Genomic DNA, 20,729 nt, shown 5'->3' with positions numbered 1-20,729 from the left:
TTATTGTCATGTTTCCTATAGTTGTTTTGTGACAAATTTTGCTTCCCTCTTTAGAAGCTGGTAAGAGACTTACAGGAACATCACCATGGTAAGAATGTGTGCATTTTACAATTAATCTGTAAAAAGTATAATGTTCAGAACCTGACATTCTCTTTGCCTCTGTGTACTCCGATTTCAGCTTCTTTATTTCTTCTATAATCACAAGCTGAACAATTATCTCCCACACAGCATGAGTTATGGACAAACATCCTTAGGAAGGGAGATGATTCAGTGGATAAAGTGCTTGCCATGAGTCTGTGAGAATGGAAGTTTGGATTCTCAGAATCCACATGAGGTCTTGAGGATCTCATGTGCATCTGAATCCTGGGGCACTTATGGTGAGGCAGGAGGTGGTGAGAGAGAATCCCCTGAAGTTTACTGGCTAGTTTGCCTGGGTTTCTTATTCATGAAGAAGGGATTGAGCCACAAAACCAAGGTTGGAAGAATGTTGCATGCTGTTATTCTAAAGGCTCCCTGACAAGCCCTCCTTTCTTGTTCCTAGGTGTGTGAATGTGGATAATGTCAGCTCTACCTCCTCTGTGAAGGTAAAATTCTTCTTTGTGAATTTAATTTTCTTATGAATTTTGTTACAATTCAGCAATAGTGTAACTATCCCAGTTTTATATGGAAAGATTGCTCAAGGGAGTCCACATTGTAGATGTGGAGATTTCTACAAACTGCAAGTGAGCAGTAAGTCCTTGTGGGTAGTGGTGGCCAATAAGAGAATGGACTCAAAAGACATAGTGAGTGGAAGACTGAGCGCAGTCCTCGTACAATAGAAGATGTCTGATGTTTGACAAGTATTGTTTGCAGAAATGAGTACATGTTCGACTGATTTTAAAATGTGACTGTTACTAGACCATAATATTTCTTTTTTAAAAAATTTTTATTAGATATATTTCTTTACTTACTTTTCCAATGTTTTTCCCCTTCCTGGTTTCCGGTCCATGAGCCCCCATCCCTTCCCCCTCACCCTCTCCCATATCGGTTTTCCTGGGCTGGAGAGATGGCTCAGTGGTTAAGAGCACTGACTGAAAGAACCAAAAAAAAAAAAAAAACCAAAAAAAAAGGAGCACTGATTGCTCTTCCAGAGGTCTTGATGAATCCAATTCACAGCAACCACATGTTGACTGACGACCATCTATAATGAGATATGATGATCTCTCCTGGTGTGTCTGATGATAACTACTGTATACTTATATATAATAAGTACTTCTTAGTAAGTCCAGACATTTCTATAATCCATGAATCTCCTAAGTGACTTTACCCTCAGGAAAATGCATGCAATTTTTATCTACCTTTGGACACTGCTATTTTAGGATCCTGTATGAGAGCATCTCCTTGGTTTCTCTATTTCATGTGTATTTACACTAAGGAGAAATTGTGGCTATGTAGCAGTTTGTAATATGTTCATCAAGTTTGTCTTATGAGAATAGAGCATTTTCTATTTGATTCTATGAGGGTATGTTGAAAGCTCTTCATCTAGAAAAACAACAAGTGTTTTTCCCAATTATCCAGCATTTTTAGATGCAGGGAGTCAATTACTGTATATTTCCATTTAAGTTCTTCTTTATGGATTTTAAAATAATATAAACTTATATTCTTTGTGCCACATTCAAACAGTTAAAATATTGTAGTGCTTTACTTAGATATTTCCATATCCAGTCTGAGGCTGCTTTATCACTGTGAGCTGCTCCAGGTTAAGAAACCTGTTTCTATATAACCTATAGCCCTATAGTGAGGGGCTGTGTGAATGAAGAGTGGCAATTTAATGATTTTTGAATGTGACTCAGTGGACAATTGTGTTTCTATAAAGCAGTTTCACCGGTTCTATGGTATGGACAGTGCTAGCAATTAAATTGCCATTTATTTGTAAATGAAAACTGTGCATTTTGTGATTCCCCACAATGGAAGAGGAAGACTGTTAGAAGGGGCCTCATTAATATTAATAATCATCTTAAACTAGAAGCAGAATAATTGACTGATAATGAATTAAGCTTAGTCTCAACAAGAACAAGGTCAAGTTTGTCAGTTAATGATTTTCTCTTAATCTAGGCTAGCATAAATATTTTAACTTCTTGATGGTATCCTATTAAGTTGTAAATAGGCATATAAGAAGATATTTTATATTTAATAATTTTGATTTTCATGTGTCAATATCCTGTAATTCCTAAAGAACATTGTTGATGTGAAAGCATGCATCCTAAAAGAATAGAGTTAATTTCAAGACCAAATAAAAAGTAAACTCTCTTCTCTGCATTGCAGGGAGAATCGGGAAGAAAATTCCATATAATACCTAAGAAGATCCAAAATATTTTTAGAAAATCTGGAGTTTATGTGTCTTCTCGGGTAGACCCAATTCTTGAAGTATGGGAAGAAAATACATCTGCAACAGTAATCCCCACTGATGTGAGAAGTAACCTATTTCCTTTTGTGAAGGGGAGTGATGGGTGTTTGTGCCTATGCCTTCCTAGTGCAAGTAGTGAACGAGTAGAGAAAGATCAGCCTTGAGCATTCCCTTCACACTCTCCATATCCTCACTCCTTGCCAGTCACTGCATTAGGCATTGCTTCTCAACCTTCCTAACGCTGTGACCTTTAATACAGTTCCTCATGCTGTGGTGATTCCCAACCATACAACTGTTATGTTGCTACTGCATCAGTGTCAGATTGATAATATCATCAACTGTAATGTCGTATTGGTATTTTCAGAAGGTCTTTGCCAACCTGTGTGAGACTGTTCTATGCCTTCCTCCAATAGGGTATGACAGACAGGTTGAGAATCACTGTCATAAAATGTAATAATAGTAAATTAGACTATGGAAACAGAAGAAAAAACAGAAAATGAGCATGTTTTTAACTCACTGAGGAGAAGTCATAAAAATACAGAAACCAAATAGTACATGCTCCTGGAAATAGGTACAGTCAACATGAAAGCGACCACCATAGTTGTGCTTCATTTACTTTGGATTGACTGACTTTATGTGTGTGAATGTTTTGCGTGTATTCTGTCTGTATACCATGTGCGTGTGCTTCCCACAAAAATCAGAAGAGGTCATTTCATCCTTTGTTCTTGTTGTTCCAGAATTTTGTCAACCAATATTATGTGTTTTACAAAGCAAAGCCAGGTGTCCTGGAGGAGCAATGAATGTTTTAAACTCCTCAGCCCCTTTTCCAGCACACAGATTTAATATGTTTGATAGGCAAAAAGATTAAAATTATCATCAGGGGAAATAAGAAGTCAGTCTTCTGATATTTCTTAACTTCCTGGACAGGACCTCAGCATTCTGGTTTTACCCATTGAAGTCCAAAGTACTTATAGGCGGGGTGCCCACAACAGGAGGCTGGGTATGTTGGTGTACACAGTTAATTCATGAACTCATAAATCAGGCAGGATGGTCTCTGTCAGTTCAAGGACATTCTGTACTTAATTTATTTGGGGAGTAGGAGAATGTAAGTTGAATTGTAGGTATCAAAAGATAACTTGTAGGAATCAATCTTTCCCTTCCTCTGTTTCCAGTCTCAGGTATCAAATTCAAGTTGTCAGTCAGGCTGCCAAGTAGGTTTATCACATTGGTAGTATGATTTACACTTTGGTTAGCATTAACAGACAAACAGTAGATAAACTCTGCATGTGTGTGTGTGGGGGGTTATTTAACATTAACACAAATGCTAAGCAGTGCATGGGAGGATCAGACAAAGAGATGGGAGTTCATGTGATTGAACACTTGGCCACTGATGGGAGATTGTTTAACTTTCGGGGTCTGGCCTTGCTAGCAGAAGGTTTTCAGTGGTAGATTTTAATGGCTATGACTACTTGTGGTACCAGTACTGTGTTATCTGCTTCCCGGTCTACCAGCATGTGAGAACCAACAATGTACTGCCAAAAGTCAGGCCTCCCTGTTCCTTCCTTGAAATAAGTGACTGGTTTTCCCCATCAGATATTTTGTCACAGAAAGTACAGAAACAAATTCAAAAGTAACAGCCATCTTTCCTGTTTAAATCCCCTTTCAGAAGTTACAAAGCAAGCAGAAGGGTGTGTCTGCTGATCTTACACACACTACTTACTCCTTACTCCACTGCATACTGTCAACACGTAGCTAACTACCTTCCTCTAGACCTCTAATTTCATCATTAGGAAAGAGGAAGTTCAGATATAATTATTACACATAATGGAATCATTAGAAAATGTAATTTACAGAAACCAAACTCAAATGCTCTTCGTTTATGCCTAGATCAATTTGGTTTCCAATTAACTACTACAGGTGATGAACCTGAGTAATTTTTATTCTAGGAAGAACTTAGCAAAGACATAGAACTCAGGTACTTTAATAAACAGAAATTCACTCGGCAATCACCTTCTATTGCAGTGAAAAGTCATTAGAATTTTCTAAACTAAAATTTCTAATGCAAACACATTTTATCCTAACTAGAATTTTATGATGCTATGGAATGTACAAATAATTGTGATGAATATAGTAACTAAATTTTATATGCCCATGATTAGAATACAATCCACAATATCATTACAGCAGTGGGATCTTACAGAGACAACTAAGACAAAGGTAGTTTCCATTCTTCCAAGGAATAAATGTCACTGAAGTAAAACTAAACATCATTTCTGATGTTAAATTTGAGTAAAACCAAACGAACACAAGACTTCCCACAAGACTACATGGGAAATGCAGTGTAATGAGTATAAAATAAAAAAATGAAAGACCTTAGCTAGTTAATACCAGTTCTCTACCCCATGCTAGCGGAATACCAGGTATAAGTCATTATAAACAAGTACAGCCAGCAGGATTTACAATGACACAGGCACATTTCAAAGGTGATGCCTAGTTTGGCTGAAAGAAAAAGATCACATGAATGAGAAATTCACACTTACTACATTTCATTTTTATTCTAAACGGCTATACACCAATCTTTCTCCTTTTATTTTAAAAGCAGTAAATATATATACATATATATACATATATACATATACTTGCATATATATGCATGTATACACATCTTCTCACGTACACATATGTAGTTACAAATACATACATGCGTATAAGTGCACACACATGTGTATATGCATATTTGCCAGCCAGATGGTTCAATGGGGTAGTGATAAGTAGTCTGGTAACACATTGCATATGAAAACATGACTATGTGTGTAACATACCCCATGGTTTGCTATATTCAAGTCTGTCTTTCTCAGGAAATCCAAGGAACTTAAATTCTCTCATGATCCATTTTAATAGTGTGAACACTAAGAGGAAATGCATGCTTCTTCAACATTATTCTTTGATCAACAGTCCTCCTTCACCTGTTCTGTTGAATCTTCTCTGTGATATATTGCTTGTTGATGCAGAGAATGTTTGACGTGTCAGTTTTGCAAGTAAGAAACGTAAATCATCCTCAAACCTGGCACTGAAAGTCAAAAGTAGACTGCCATGTTATGGGTTTCCCTGAGGTGTAAGGAAGAACAAACATGTGAAGATCTTATTTCTTATGCAGTATGAGTCAATGAGGCTTCCCATTTACAATGCAGCATCAAACCCATTCACAAGCCCAACTTCCTGAATTTATCTATTTAAATCAACGAGTGTTCCGGGCATCCTATCTAAGCTAGCTTTATGGAATTTGATAACACATTTTGTGACCAAATCCCCTGGGTAACACCACTTCACAGCTTTGAATGAATCCTTCAGACTCTGTTAAATACACTCTTATTGTAACTAGCTGATGCTTATGTTAGTCACTTTCTATAGTTGTAAAAAATATCATGGGAAAGAAAATGTTTAGAAGAAAGAGATGGTGTGAAGTGGGTCTCTTGGTTAAATTGGATACAGAAATCACCATCATGATTCAGGCAGACAAGCATGACGATGAAGCAGCAGCTGAGAGATCACATCTTGACCTACACAGGAAAGAGAGAACTTAGTGGAAATGACACCAGTCTATTGAAATCTTTTTTTTTTATTAACTTGAGTATTTCTTATTTACATTTCGAATGTTATTCCCTTTCCTGGTTTCTAGGCCAACATCCCCCTAATCCCTCCCCCTCCCCTTCTTTATGGGTGTTCCCCTCCCCATCCTCCCCCCATTGCTGCCCTCCCCCCAACAATCACGTTCACTGGGGGTTCAGTCTTAGCAGGACCAAGGGCTTCCCCTTCCACTGGTGATCTTACTAGAATATTTATTGCTACCTATGAGGTCAGAGTCCAGGGTCAGTCCATGTATAGTCTTTAGGTAGTGGCTTAGTCCCTGGAAGCTCTGGTTGCTTGGCATTGTTGTTCATAAGGGGTCTCGAGCTCCTTCGAGCTCTTCGAGTTCTTTTTCTGATTCCTTCAACGGGGGTCCCGTTCTCAGTTCAGTGGTTTGCTGCTGGCATTCGGCTATGTATTTGCTGTATTCTGGCTGTGTCTCTCAGGAGAGATCTACATCCGTATCCTGACGGCATGCACTTCATCGCTTTATCCATATTGTCTAATTGGGTGGCTGTATATGATTGGGCCACATGTGGGGCAGGCTCTGAATGGGTGTTCCTTCTGTGTCTGTTTTAATCTTTGCCTCTCTATTCCCTGCCAAGGGTATTCTTGTTCCCCTTTTAAAGAAGGAGTGAAGCATTCACATTTTGATCATCCGTCTTGAGTTTCATTTGTTCTATGCATCTAGGGTAATTCAAGCATTTGGGCTAATAGCCACTTATCAATGAGTGCATACCATGTGTGTTTTTCTGTGATTGGGTTGCCTCACTCAGGATGATATTTTCCAGTTGCAGCCATTTGCCTACGAATTTCATAAAGTTATTGTTTTTGATAGCTGAGTAATATTCCATTGTGTAGATGTACCATATTTTCTGTATCCATTCCTCTGTTGAAGGGCATCTGGGTTCTTTCCAGCTTCTGGCTATTATAAATAAGGCTGCTATGAACATAGTGGAGCACGTGTCTTTTTTATATGTCGGGGCAACTTTTGGGTATGTGCCCAAGAGAGGTATAGCTGGATCCTCAGGCAGTTCAATGTCCAATTTTCTGAGGAACCTCCAGACTGATTTCCAGAATGGTTGCACCAGTCTGCTTTCCCACCAACAATGGAGGAGTGTTCCCCTTTCTCCACATCCTCGCCAGCATTTGCTGTCACCTGAGTTTTTGATCTTACCCATTCTCACTGGTGTGAGGTGAAATCTCAGGGTTGTTTTGATTTGCATTTCCATTATGACTAAAGATGTTGAACATTACTTTAGATGTTTCTCAGCCATTTCGCCTTCCTCAGCTGTGAATTCTTTGTTTAGCTCTGAACCCCATTTTTTAATAGGGTTATTTGTCTCGCTGCGGGCTAACTTCTTGAGTTCTTTGTATATTTTGGATATAAGGCCTCTATCTGTTGTAGGATTGGTAAAGATCTTTTCCCAATCTGTTGGTGGCCGTTTTGTCCTACCCACAGTGTCCTTTGCCTTACAGAAGCTTTGCAGTTTTATGAGATCCCATTTGTCGATTCTTGATCTTAGAGCATAAGCCATTGGTGTTTTGTTCAGGAAATTTTTTCCAGTGCCCATGTGTTCCAGATGCTTCCCTAGTTTTTCTTCTATTAGTTTGAGTGTATCTGGTTTGATGTGGAGGTCCTTGATCCACTTGGACTTAAGCTTTGTACAGGGTGATAAGCATGGATCGATCTGCATTCTTCTACATGTTGACCTCCAGTTGAACCAGCACCATTTGCTGAAAATGCTATCTTTTTTCCATTGGATGGTTTTGGCTCCTTTGTCAAAAATCAAGTGCCCATAGGTGTGTGGGTTCATTTCTGGGTCTTCAATTCTGTTTCATTGGTCTATCTGTCTGTCTCTGTTCCAATACCATGCAGTTTTTATCATTATTGCTCTGTAATAGTGCTTGAGTTCAGGGATAGTGATTCCTCCTGAAGTCCTTTTATTGTTGAGGATAGTTTTAGCTATCTTGGGCTTTTTGTTGATGAATTTGCAAATTGTTCTTTCTAACTCTTTGAAGAAATGGATTGGTATTTTGATGGGGATTGCATTGAATCTGTAGATTGCTTTCGGTAAGATGGCCATTTTTACTATATTAATCCTGCCAATCCATGAGCATGGAAGATCTTTCCATCTTCTGAGGTCTTCTTCAATTTCTTTCTTCAGAGTCTTGAAGTTCTTATTGTACAGATCTTTTACTTGCTTGGATAAAGTCACACCGAGGTACTTTATATTATTTGGATCTATTATGAAGGGTGTTATTTCCCTAATTTCTTTCTCAGCTTTTTCTCTTTTGTGTAGAGGAAGGCTACTGATTTATTTGAGTTAATTTTATACCCAACCACTTTGCTGAAGTTGTTTATCAGCTTTTGTAGTTCTCTGGTGGAACTTTTGGGATCACTTAAATGTACTATCATATCATCTGCAAATAGTGATATTTTGACTTCTTCTTTTCCCATCTGTATCCCCTTGACCTCCATTTGTTGTCTGATTGCTCTGGCTAGAACTTCAAGAACTATATTGAATAAGTAGGGAGAGAGTGGGCAGCCTTGTCTAGTCCCTGATTTTAGTGGGATTGCTTCAAGTTTCTCTCCATATTGTTTAATGTTAGCAACTGGTTTGCTCTATATGGCTTTTACTATGTTTAGGTATGGGCCTTGAATTCCTATTCTTTCCAGGACTTTTATCATGAAGTGGTGTTGAATTTTGTCAAATGCTTTCTCAGCATCTAATGAAATGATCATGTGGTTCTGTTCTTTCAGTTTGTTTATATAATGGATCACGTTGATGGTTTTCCGTATATTAAACTATCCCTGCATGCCTGGGATGAAGCCTACTTGATCATGGTGGATGATTGTTTTGATGTGTTCTTGGATTTGGTTTGCCAGATATTTATTGAGTATTCTTGTGTCGATATTCATAAGGGAAATTGTTCTGAGGTTCTCTTTCTTTGTTGGGTCTTTGTGTGGTTTAGGTATAAGAGTAATTGTGGCTTCATAGAAGGAATTCGGTAGTGCTCCGTTTGTTTCATTTTTGTGGAATAGTTTGGAGAATATTGGTATGAGGTCTTCTATGAAGGTCTGATAGAATTCTGCACTGAATCCGTCTGGACCTGGGCCCTTTTTGGTTGGGAGACCTTTAATGACTGCTTCCATTTCCTTAGGAGTTATGGGGTTGTTTCTCTGGTTTATATGTTCCTGATTTAACTTTGGTACCTGGTATCTGTCTAGGAAATTGTCCATTTCCTGCAGATTTTCAAGTTTTGTTGAATACAGGCTTTTATACTAAGATCTGATGATTTTTTGAATTTCGTCTGAATCTGTAGTTATGTCTCCCTTTTCATTTCTGATTTTGTTAATTTGGACACACTCTCTGTGTCCTCTAGTTAGTCTGGCTAAGGGTTTATCTATCTTAATGATTGTCTCAAAGAACCATCTCTTGGTTCTGTTGATTCTTTCTATGGTCCATTTGTTTCTACTTGGCTGATTTCAGCTCTGAGTTTGATTATTTCCTGCATTCTACTCCTCCTGGGTGTGTTTGCTTCTTTTTGTTCTAGAGCGTTTAGGGGTGTTGTCAAGCTGCTGACATATGCTCTTTCCTCTTTCTTTCTGCAGGCACTCAGCGTTATGAGTTTCCTCATAGCACAGCTTTCATTGTGTCCCATAAGTTTGGGTATGTTGTACCTTCGTTTTCATTAAATTCTAAGCAATCTTTAATTTCTTTCTTTATTTCTTCCTTGACCTGGTTATCATTGAATAGAGCATTGTTTTATTTCCACGTATATGTGGACATTCTTCCATTATTGTTATTGAAGACCAACTTTAGGCCATGGTGGTCTGATAAGATGCATGGGATTATTTCTATCTTTCTGTACCTGTTGAGGCCCGTTTTTTGACCAATTATATGGTCAATTTTGGAGAAAGTACCATGAGGAGCTGAGAAGAAGGTATATCCTTTTGCTTTAGGATAGAATGTTCTATAAATATCCGTTAAGTCCATTTGGCTCATGAATTCTCTTAATCTGTCTAGGTCTCTGTTTAATTTCTATTTCCATGATCTGTCCATTGATGAGAGTGGGGTGTTGAAATCTCCTACCATCATTGTGTGAGGTGCAATGTGTGTTTTGAGCTTTAGTAAGGTTTCTTTTATGTATGTAGGTGCCCTTGTATTTGGGGCATAGATATTTAGGATTGAGAGTTCATCTTGGTGGATTTTTCCTTTGATGAATATAAAGTGTCCTTCCTTATCTTTTTTGATGACTTTTGGTTGAAAATTGATTTTATTTGACATTAGAATGGCTACTCCAGCTTGCTTCTTCTGACCATTTGCTTGGAAAGTTGTTTTCCAGCATTTCACTCTGAGGTAGTGTCTGTCTTTGTCTCTGAGGTGTGTTTCCTGTAGGCAGCAGAATGCAGGGTCCTCGTTGCGTATCCAGTTTGTTAATCTATGTCTTTTCATTGGGGAGTTGAGGCCATTGATGTTGAGAGATATTAAGGAATAGTGATTATTGCTTCCTGTTATATTCATATTTGGATATGAGGTTATGTTTGTGCGCTTTTCTTCTCTTTGTTTTGTTGCCAAGACGATTAGTTTCTTGCTTCGTCTAGGGTATCTCTTGCCTCCTTATGTTGGGCTTTACCATTTATTATCCTTTGTAGTGCTGGATTTGTAGAAAGATATTGTGTAAATTTGGTTTTGTCCTGGAATATCTTGGTTTCTTCATCTATGTTAATTGAGAGTTTTGCAGGATGCAGTAACCTGGGCTGGCATTTGTGTTCTCTTAGGTTCTGTATGACATCTGTCCAGGATCTTCTGGATTTTATAGTTTCTGGCGAAAAGTCTGTATGATTCTGATAGGTCTGCCTTTATGTTACTTGATCTTTTTCCCTTACTGCTTTTAATATTCTTTCTTTATTTTGTGCGTTTGGTGTTTTGACTATTATGTGACGGGAGCTGTTTCTTTTCTGGTCCAATCTATTTGGAGTTCTGTAGGCTTCTTGTATGCTTATGGGTATCTCTTTCTTTAGGTTAGGGAAGATTTCTTCTATGATTTTGTTGAAGATATTTACTGGTCCTTTGAGCTGGGAGTCTTCACTCTCTTCTATACCTATTATCCTTAGGTTTGATCTTCTCATTGAGTCCTGGATTTCCTGTATGTTTTGGACCAGTAGCTTTTTCCGCTTTACATTATCTTTGACTGTTGAGTTGATGATTTCTATGGAATCTTCTGCTCCTGAGATTCTCTCTTCCATATCTTGTATTCTGTTGGTGAAGCTCGTATCTACAGCTCCTTGTCTCTTCTTTAGGTTTTGTATTTCCAGGGTTGTTTCCATGTGTTCTTTCTTGATTGCTTCTATTTCCATTTTCAATTCCTTCAACTGTTTGATTGTGTTTTCCTGGAATTCTTTCAGGGATTTTTGTGACTCCTCTCTATGGGCTTCTACTTGTTTATTTATGTTTTCCTGGAATTCTTTCAGGGATTTTTGCGATTCCTCTCTGTCGGCTTCTACTTGTTCTCTAAGGGAGTTATTCACGTCTTTCTGGAAGTTCTCCAGCATCATGATCAAATATGACTTTGAAACTAGATCTTGCTTTTCTTGTGTGTTTGGATATTTTGTGTTTGCTTTGGTGGGAGAATTGGGCTCCGATGATGCCATGTAGTCTTGGTTTCTGTTGCTTGGGTTCCTGTGCTTGCCTCTCGCCATCAGATTATCTCTAGTGTTACTTTGTTCTGCTATTTCTGACAGTGGCTAGACTGTCCTATATGCCTGTTTTTCAGGAGTGCTGTAGACCTCTTTTCCTGTTTTCTTTCAGCCAGTTATGGGAACAGAGTGTTCTGCTTTGGGGCGTGTAGTTTTTCCTATCTACAGGTCTTCAGCTGTTCCTGTGGGCCTGTGCCCTGAATTCACCAGGCAGGTCACTTGGAGCAGAAAAGTTGGTCTTACCTGTGATCCGGAGGCTCAAGGTTGCTCATGGGGTGTTGCTTATGAGCTCTCCGCGGCGGCAGCCACCAGGAAGTTCTGACCGCCCTTTCCGGGAGCTTCTGTGCACCAGGGTTCCAGATGGCGTTTGGTGTTTTCCTCTGGAGTCAGTAATGTGTGCAGAGTGCAGTCTCTTCTGGTTTTCCAGGCATGTCTGCCTCTCTGAAGGTTTAGCTCTCCCTCCCACAGGATTTGGGTGTAGAGAACTGTTTATATGGTCAGTCCCTTCAGGTTCTGGCGGTGTCTCAGATGCCAAAAGAAAGCACTGTTGTTCTACTCTGTTTCCAGCTCTGTCTCTCTATTGAAATCTTAAACCTCATCCTGGCAACAGTTTTACTACAAAACAGCCCCACCACCTACTCCTTTTGAAAATAATTCAGCGCTCTGCACAGCAAGCATAATGTGAGCCTATGGGGCTGTTGACATTCAAGCCACCACAGAGGTGCTGGATGAGGTCTTAATATACATCCTGTAAGTGTAGCAATAGTCATGATGTTACAGAATAGTTGACGATACTGTGCCCTCCTCCCAGATTGCGTTGTTTACTTATAAACAAATTTCTACTAATTGCTGTGGTTCAGCCTTTGCACAGACCTTTAATCTCTCAAACTGGAATGTAGACATTTCCTTAGTACCCACCCTTAATGCTAAGTAATCAATGTAACCTTAGTTTATAGAATGAAGCACCTCGTTTAAAAGTGATGCTTAATTGCATGAAAGAGAAGGTGATTATCCAGAGAAAGATTTGGTATAAAGAATATTCCCATCTCTCTCACGAAGGAATAAGAAAAGTGGCTACTTGAGGGGTAGTGCAGCAGAAAGTACAAAAAGACGGGGGGAGAGAGAGAGAGAGAGAGAGGGAGGAGGGAGGGAGGGGCGGAGGGAGGGAGGTGGCCTTTTTACTTGGAGAGTTTTAGAGAGAAACAGTGCAGAATGAACCATAGAATATGAAGGAAAGAGAATATTACAAAATCACTATTTAGAGGAAGAGTAGAGCAAAACATCAGAGGCCAAGAGTCACATTTTGTCCTTTCTATTTATATATTTCCATCTTACAAGGAAAAATGACTTCAGGTAGCAAAGAGCAGAAGAAATCTAAGTATAAACCTAAAGAGATCCACAGTAAAGACTTTGAAAAACTCTGGGCCAATTACTCAAGCAGACAGGAAGCAGACTTCACTGAATGTCACTGAATGTCGTGCTAACTTTCGACAGAATACACAAATAGTTTGGGGACTATGAATCCAGGTTCTGACATTATCAGAAGGGTGATAGAATGAATAAAATCAGTAAATTTTCAATCAAAAGTATCACTGCTAATTTTCGTTTTAGGATGAAAAATATAAAACAGATAATTTCTATGCGGTGTCTTCTGAGCATAGAAATTCTATTCCTAAGGCTACTGCTGATCGTGAAGCTTCCACCTCTACTGCTGACAGCCTGGATGCTGCCGAGCCTGACCCAACAAATTCTACAAATGCTACTGACTGTCTGGCTGCTCTTGAGCGTGAGCTGACTAATTCCAACAACACTGCTGACTGTCTGGCTGACCTTGAGCCTGATCCGACGATTTCTACCAATGCCGCTGACTTTCAGGCTGCTGTTGCACCAGAGCCAACTATGTCCACCCACCCTGCTGACTGTCTGCCTGATGTGGAACCAGAGCCAACTATGTCCACCCACCCTGCTGACACTCTGGCTGCTCTTGAGCCTGAGCTGACTACTTTCAACAACACTGCTGACTGTCTGGCTGACCTTGAGCCTGATCCGACGATTTCTACCAATGCCGCTGACTTTCAGGCTGCTGTTGCACCAGAGCCTGCTATGTCCACCAACCCTGCTGACAGTATGGCAGCTGTTGAGCCTGATCCGACTATGTCCACCCACCCTGCTGACATTCTGACTGCTGATGAGCCTGAACATAATAATTCTACCAAAGCTGCTGACTGTCTGGCTGACTTTGAGCCTGAGCCAAACATGTCCACCCACCCTGCTGACAGTCTGCCTGATGTGGAACCAGAGCCAACTATGTCCACTCACCCTGCTGACACTCTGGCTGCTCTTGAGCCTGAGCTGACCAATTTCAACAACACTGCTGACTGTCTGGCTGACCTTGAGCCTGATCCGACTATTTCTACCAATGCCGCTGACTTTCAGGCTGCTGTTGCACCAGAGCCAGCTATGTCCACCCACCCTGCTGACTGTCTGCCTGATGTGGAACCAGAGCCAACTATGTCCACCCACCCTGCTGACACTCTGGCTGCTCTTGAGCCTGAGCTGACTAATTCCAACAACACTGCTGACTGTCTGGCTGACCTTGAGCCTGATCCGACGATTTCTACCAATGCCGCTGACTTTCAGGCTGCTGTTGCACCAGAGCCTGCTATGTCCACCTACCCTGCTGACTGTCTGCCAGATGTGGAACCAGAGCCAACTATGTCCACCCACCCTGCTGACACTCTGGCTGCTCTTGAGCCTGAGCTGACTAATTCCAACAACACTGCTGACTGTCTGGCTGACCTTGAGCCTGATCCGACGATTTCTACCAATGCCGCTGACTTTCAGGCTGCTGTTGCACCAGAGCCTGCTATGTCCACCAACCCTGCTGACAGTATGGCAGCTGTTGAGCCTGAGCCGACTATGTCCACCCACCCTGCTGACATTCTGACTGCTGATGAGCCTGAACATAATAATTCTACCAAAGCTGCTGACTGTCTGGCTGACCTTGAGCCTGAGCCAAACATGTCCACCCACCATGCTGACAGTCTGCCTGATGTGGAACCAGAGCCAACTATGTCCACCCACCCTGCTGACACTCTGGCTGCTCTTGAGCCTGAGCTGACCAATTTCAACAACACTGCTGACTGTCTGGCTGACCTTGAGCCTGATCCGACTATTTCTACCAATGCCGCTGACTTTCAGACTGCTGTTGCACCAGAGCCAACTATGTCCACCCACCCTGCTGACTGTCTGCCTGATGTGGAACCAGAGCCAACTATGTCCACCCACCCTGCTGACACTCTGGCTGCTCTTGAGCCTGAGCTGACTAATTCCAACAACACTGCTGACTGTCTGGCTGACCTTGAGCCTGATCCGACTATTTCTACCAATGCCGCTGACTGTCGGGCTGCTGTTGCACCAGAGCCCGCTATGTCCACCAACCCTGCTGACAGTATGGCAGCTGTTGAGCCTGAGCCGACTATGTCCACTCACCCTGCTGACATTCTGACTGCTGACGAGCCTGAACATAATACTTCTACCAAAGGCGCTGACTGTCTGGCTGACCTTGAGCCTGAGCCAAACATGTCCACCCACCCTGCTGACAGTCTGCCTGATGTGGAACCAGAGCCAACTATGTCCAATCACCCTGCTGACACACTGGCTGCTCTTGAGCCTGAGTCGACTAAATCCTCCAATGCTGCTGACTGTCTGGCCTATGTTGAGCCAGAGCCAGCTATGTCCACCCACCATGCCGACAGTCTGGCTGCTCTTGAGCATGAGCTGTCTCATGCCAACAAAGATGCTGACTGTCTGGCTTCTCTCAAGGCTGAGCTGATTAATTCCACCAATGCTACTGATTGTCTGGCTTCTGTTGGGACTGAGACAACCATGTCCACCCAGCCTACTGACAATTTGGCAGCTGTTGAGCCTGAACATAATTCCACCAATACTGCTGACCTTAAGGACTCTGTTGAACAAGAGCCATCTAAGCCCACCTACCGTGCCGACAGCCTGGCTGCTCTTGAGCATGAGCTGACTAATTCCAACAACACTGCTGACTGTCTGGCTTCTCAGAAGGCTGAGTCAATTGATTCTACCAATGCTACTGATTGTTTGGCTTCTGTTGGGACTGAGACAACTATGTCCACCCACCCGGCTGACAATATGGCTACTGATGAGCTTGAGGCTACACATTCCACCAATGCTGCTTACTTTCTGGCGGCTCTTGAGCCCCAGTCGACTAATTCCTCCAATGCTGCTGATATTCTGGCTTCTGTTGGGTCTGAGACAACCATGTCTACCCACCTTGCTGATATTCCTATTGCTCATGAGCCTGACTATAATGATTCTACCAATGCTGCTGACAGTCTGGACTCCGTTGAGCCAGAGCCAGCTATGTCCACCCACCGTGCCGACAGTCTGGCTGCTCTTGAGCATGAGCTGTCTCATGCCAACAAAGCTGCTGACTGTCTGGCTTCTCTCAAGGCTGAGCCAACCATGTCCACCCAGCCTGCTGACAGTTCGGCAGCTGTTGAGCCTGAGCCTACAATTTCCACCAGAGCTGCTGATTTTCTGGCTACTGTTCTGCCAGAGCTAACTAGGTCAAACCACCCTGCTGACTGTCTGGACTCTGTTCAGCCTGAGTCATCTATGTCCACACACCCTGCTGATAATATGGCTACTGATGAGCTTGAGCCTACAAATTCGACCAACGCTGCTTACTGTCTGGCTGCTCTTGAGCCTAAGTCGACTAAATCCTCCAATTCTGCTGACTGTCTGGCCTATGTTGAGCCAGAGCCAGGTATGTCCACCCACCTTGCCGACAGTCTGGCTGCTCTTGAGCATGAGCTGTCTCATGCCAACAAAGATGCTGACTGCCTGCCTTCTCTCAAGACTGAGCTGATTAATTCCATCAATGCTACTGATTGTCTGGCTTCTTTTGGGACTGAGACAACCATGTCCACCCAGCCTACTGACAGTGTGGCAGCTGTTGAGCCTGAACATAATAGTTCCACCAATGCTGCTGATGGTCTGGGCTCTGTTGAACAAGAGCCAGCTAATCCCACCCACCGTTCCAACAGTCTGGCTGCTCTTGAGCATGAGCTGACTAATTCCAACAACACTGCTGACTGTCTGGCTTCTCAGAAGGCTGAGTCAATTGATTCTACCAATGCTACTGATTGTTTGGCTTCTGTTGGGACTGAGACAACTATGTCCACCCACCCTGCTGACAATATGGCTATGGATGAGCTTGAGCCTACACATTCCACCAATGCTGCTTACTTTCTGGCCGCTCTTGAGCCCCAGTCGACTAATTCCTCCAATACTGCTGATATTCTGGCTTCTGTTGGGTCTGAGACAACCATGTCTACCCACCTTGCTGATATTCCTATTGCTCATGAGCCTGACTATAATGATTCTACCAATGCTGCTGACAGTCTGGACTCCGTTGAGCCAGAGCCAGCTATGTCCACCCACCATGCCGACAGTCTGGCTGCTCTTGAGCATGAGCTGTCTCATGCCAACAAAGCTGCTGACTGTCTGGCTTCTCTCAAGGCTGAGCCAACCATGTCCACCCAGCCTGCTGACAGTTCGGCAGCTGTTGAGCCTGAGCCTACAATTTCCACCAGAGCTGCTGATTTTCTGGCTACTGTTCTGCCAGAGCTAACTAGGTCAAACCACCCTGCTGACTGTCTGGACTCTGTTCAGCCTGAGTCATCTATGTCCACACACCCTGCTGATAATATGGCTACTGATGAGCTTGAGCCTACAAATTCGACCAACGCTGCTTACTGTCTGGCTGCTCTTGAGCCTAAGTCGACTAAATCCTCCAATTCTGCTGACTGTCTGGCCTATGTTGAGCCAGAGCCAGGTATGTCCACCCACCGTGCCGACAGTCTGGCTGCTCTTGAGCATGAGCTGTCTCATGTCAACAAAGATGCTGACTGTCTGGCTTCTCTCAAGGCTGAGCTGATTAATTCCATCAATGCTACTGATTGTCTGGCTTCTGTTGGGACTGAGACAACCATGTCCACCCAGCCTACTGACAGTTTGGCAGCTGTTGAGCCTGAACATAATTCCACCAATGCTGCTGACGGTCTGGACTCTGTTGAACAAGAGCCAGCTAAGCCCACCCACCGTGCCGACAGTCTGGCTGCTCTTGAGCATGAGCTGACTAATTCCAACAACACTGCTGACTGTCTGGCTTCTCAGAAGGCTGAGTCAATTGATTCTACCAATGCTTCTGATTGTTTGGCTTCTGTTGGGACTGAGACAACTATGTCCACCCACCCTGCTGACAATATGGCTACTGATGAGCTTGAGCCTACACATTCCACCAATGCTGCTTACTGTCTGGCTGCTCTTGAGCCTGAGTCGACTAAATCCTCCAGTGCTGCTGACTGCCTGGCCTATGTTGAGCCAGAGCCAGCTATGTCCACCCACCGTGCCGACAGTCTGGCTGCTCTTGAGCATGAGCTGTCTCATGCCAACAAAGATGCTGGCTGTCTGGCTTCTGTCAAGGCTGAGCTGATTAATTCCACCAATGCTACTGATTGTCTGGCTTCTGTTGGGACTGAGACAACCATGTCCACCCAGCCTGCTGACAGTTTGGCAGCTGTTGAGCCTGAACATAATAATTCTACCAATGCTGCTGACGGTCTGGACTCTATTGAACAAGAGCCAGCTATGCCCACCCCCCGTTCCGACAGTCTGGCTGCTCTTGAGCATGAGCTGTCTCATGCCAATAAAGCTGCTGACTGTCTGGCTTCTCTCAAGGCTGAGCCAACCATGTCCACCCAGCCTGCTGACACTTTGGCATCTGTTGAGCCTGAGCCTACTTTTTCCACCAAAGCTGCTGATTGTCTGGCTACTGTTCAGCCTGAGCTAACTAGGTCAAACCACCCTGCTGAATGTCTGGATTCTGTTCAACCTGAGTCATCTATGTCCCCACACCCTGCTGACAGTTTGGTAGCTATTGAGCCTGAACTGACTAATTCCACCAAAGCTGCTGACTGTCTGGACTCTGCTGAGCCAGAGCCAACTATGGCCACCCACCATGCTGACATTCTGACTGCTGTTGAGCCTGAACATACTAATTGCTCCAGTACTGCTGACTGTCTGCCTGCTGTTCAGCCTGAGTCCAGTATGTCCACCCACCCTGCTGACAGTATGGCTGCTATTGATGCTGAGCCTACAGATCCTGCCATTGTTGCTGACTGTCTGGCTGCTCTTGAACCTCGGCTGTCTGTTACATGTGCTGCTGACAGTAGTGTGTTAGTTGAGAGTCATGACTCAGGACCAGCTAGTCACATTGGATTGGATTATGTAGTTGATTTACCTCTTTACAAGGAGAGTACAAGGTACAAACCCCATGCTGACCCAGAGCCCACTCCTGGTTCCTGCACTTGTTATTCCCTTGACTCCATTCAAATGACTAACCTGACTCTTTTGATATCCCTTAGTGAAGAAGAAATATTTGATTCTGCTACTTCAGATGAGGAATCTTCTTTTACTCCTGACGTAGAAGAAGGTCTGCCTGCTACTCAGGGTGCTGAGGATATTTTTCATGCTTCCGCACGAGCTGAACCAATAAACCACAGCTTGATCCTTCTCAGGGAGAGTGGATATCTTCGGGCAACAGAGATACCACGCATACCTTTTTTGCTCTTCATATGGCTTATATCCTCACTCTTATCCATCATAACATGGATGAAAATCCAAATTCAACAAGCATGGCATGAAGAAAATGGCCAAGGAGCTCCCACTAAGAAGAGAGTCGGACCAGGTAAGTTAAACTAAAATAGTAGCTTAAAATAGATTAAGATTGTTTTACTAGAAACCTAGGTCTCTTTTGTTAATAAATTTCATACTTCTATAGGGCTATTTACGCATAACCTAGAACCTGAAAACTTTATTTTTTCTCAATTTATAGAAAATAATTTTCATAATGTAACAAATCCAGTTTAGAGAAATACAACTGACCAGGTAATATTTTTTCCTACTTGGATGTTTCCTATTCTAGAATGAGGAGATTATTGTCACTTCCAGTGAAAACATGTGTTTCCTGAATGACTAAGCCGGGAAAACTTCCTGTTAAATGTTATTGTCTATTTATCGCTGTCATTCTGAACTCTGACTTCTGAAGTTAGCATAGCCTTTGACCGCAACATTCCAAAAGAAGCAACTTCTGAGATTAAAAATAACAAGAGAAGCATCCACCTTCTCACTGTTTCTCTCTACACTGATATGTCTACATTGATATCTACATGATAATGACACTGATGTTGTTGATGCTGGGCATGACAATATCACCAGAGATGTGCCTGATGATACTGTTAATAATTCTTCTTTTTCTTCTAGTGGCTGCGGCTCCTGATCCCTAGACCCTTGATGCTCCTCCAGGATCGATTGGAATATCAAAACACAGTCTGTGTGGGAGAATTGATCATATATATAAATTTTAAAATAAAATGTTCAGTCTGATTGTAGACTGAAGTAAAAATTGATTGTTTCATTGGAGTCTCAGTTGTGCCATGTGATGCTTCCTGGAAACTTTTTTCAATTATTTTCAATTTTAATATTTTCAATTTTAATATTTACTTATTTACTTTACATCCTGCTCACTGCCCCCTCCCTGTCAGCCTCTCCCATAATTGTTCCCTTGTGCCCCACTCTCCTTCTCCTCTCAGTGGGTAGGGGCCATTTGGTTATCTTCCCACCCTGGAACATGAAGTCTCTGTGAGACTAATCTAGGACACAATCTAGCTAGAAGAACCTATTCTGCATACAGGCAACATCCTTTAGGATAACCCATGCTGTAATTGTTTGGGACTCACACAAAGATCAAGCTGCACATCTCCTACCTATGTGTGTGGAGGCTTAGGACCAGCCTATTTATGTTCTTTGGTTGGTGGTTCAGTCTCTAAGAGCCCTAAGAGTCCAGGTCAGGTGATTTGGTTAGTCTTCCTGTGGCATTCTTATCGTCTGAGGGACTGCAATCCTTCCACTTAT

General features: G+C 42.4%; 1 protein-coding gene across 1 annotated transcript; it reads left to right on the top strand.

The window, feature by feature from the left end:
* Nucleotides 1-1,203: 1,203 nt before the first annotated feature.
* On the top strand, nt 1,204-20,220 carry LOC134482486 (uncharacterized). Its single transcript, XM_063275955.1, has 2 exons — nt 1,204-2,448; nt 13,329-20,220. Exon 2 carries the CDS (start codon nt 13,617-13,619, stop codon nt 19,515-19,517), a length of 5,901 nt encoding a protein of 1,966 aa, XP_063132025.1. The 5' UTR covers nt 1,204-2,448; nt 13,329-13,616; the 3' UTR covers nt 19,518-20,220.
* The last annotated feature ends 509 nt before the right edge of the window (nt 20,221-20,729 follow it).

The sequence above is a fragment of the Rattus norvegicus genome, chromosome 16, assembly GCF_036323735.1.
Source record: "Rattus norvegicus strain BN/NHsdMcwi chromosome 16, GRCr8, whole genome shotgun sequence".
NCBI classification, from domain to species: domain Eukaryota; kingdom Metazoa; phylum Chordata; class Mammalia; order Rodentia; family Muridae; genus Rattus; species Rattus norvegicus.
The sequence above is the reverse complement of the archived record's forward strand: the minus strand, read 5'-3'. Positions and strand labels throughout refer to the sequence as shown.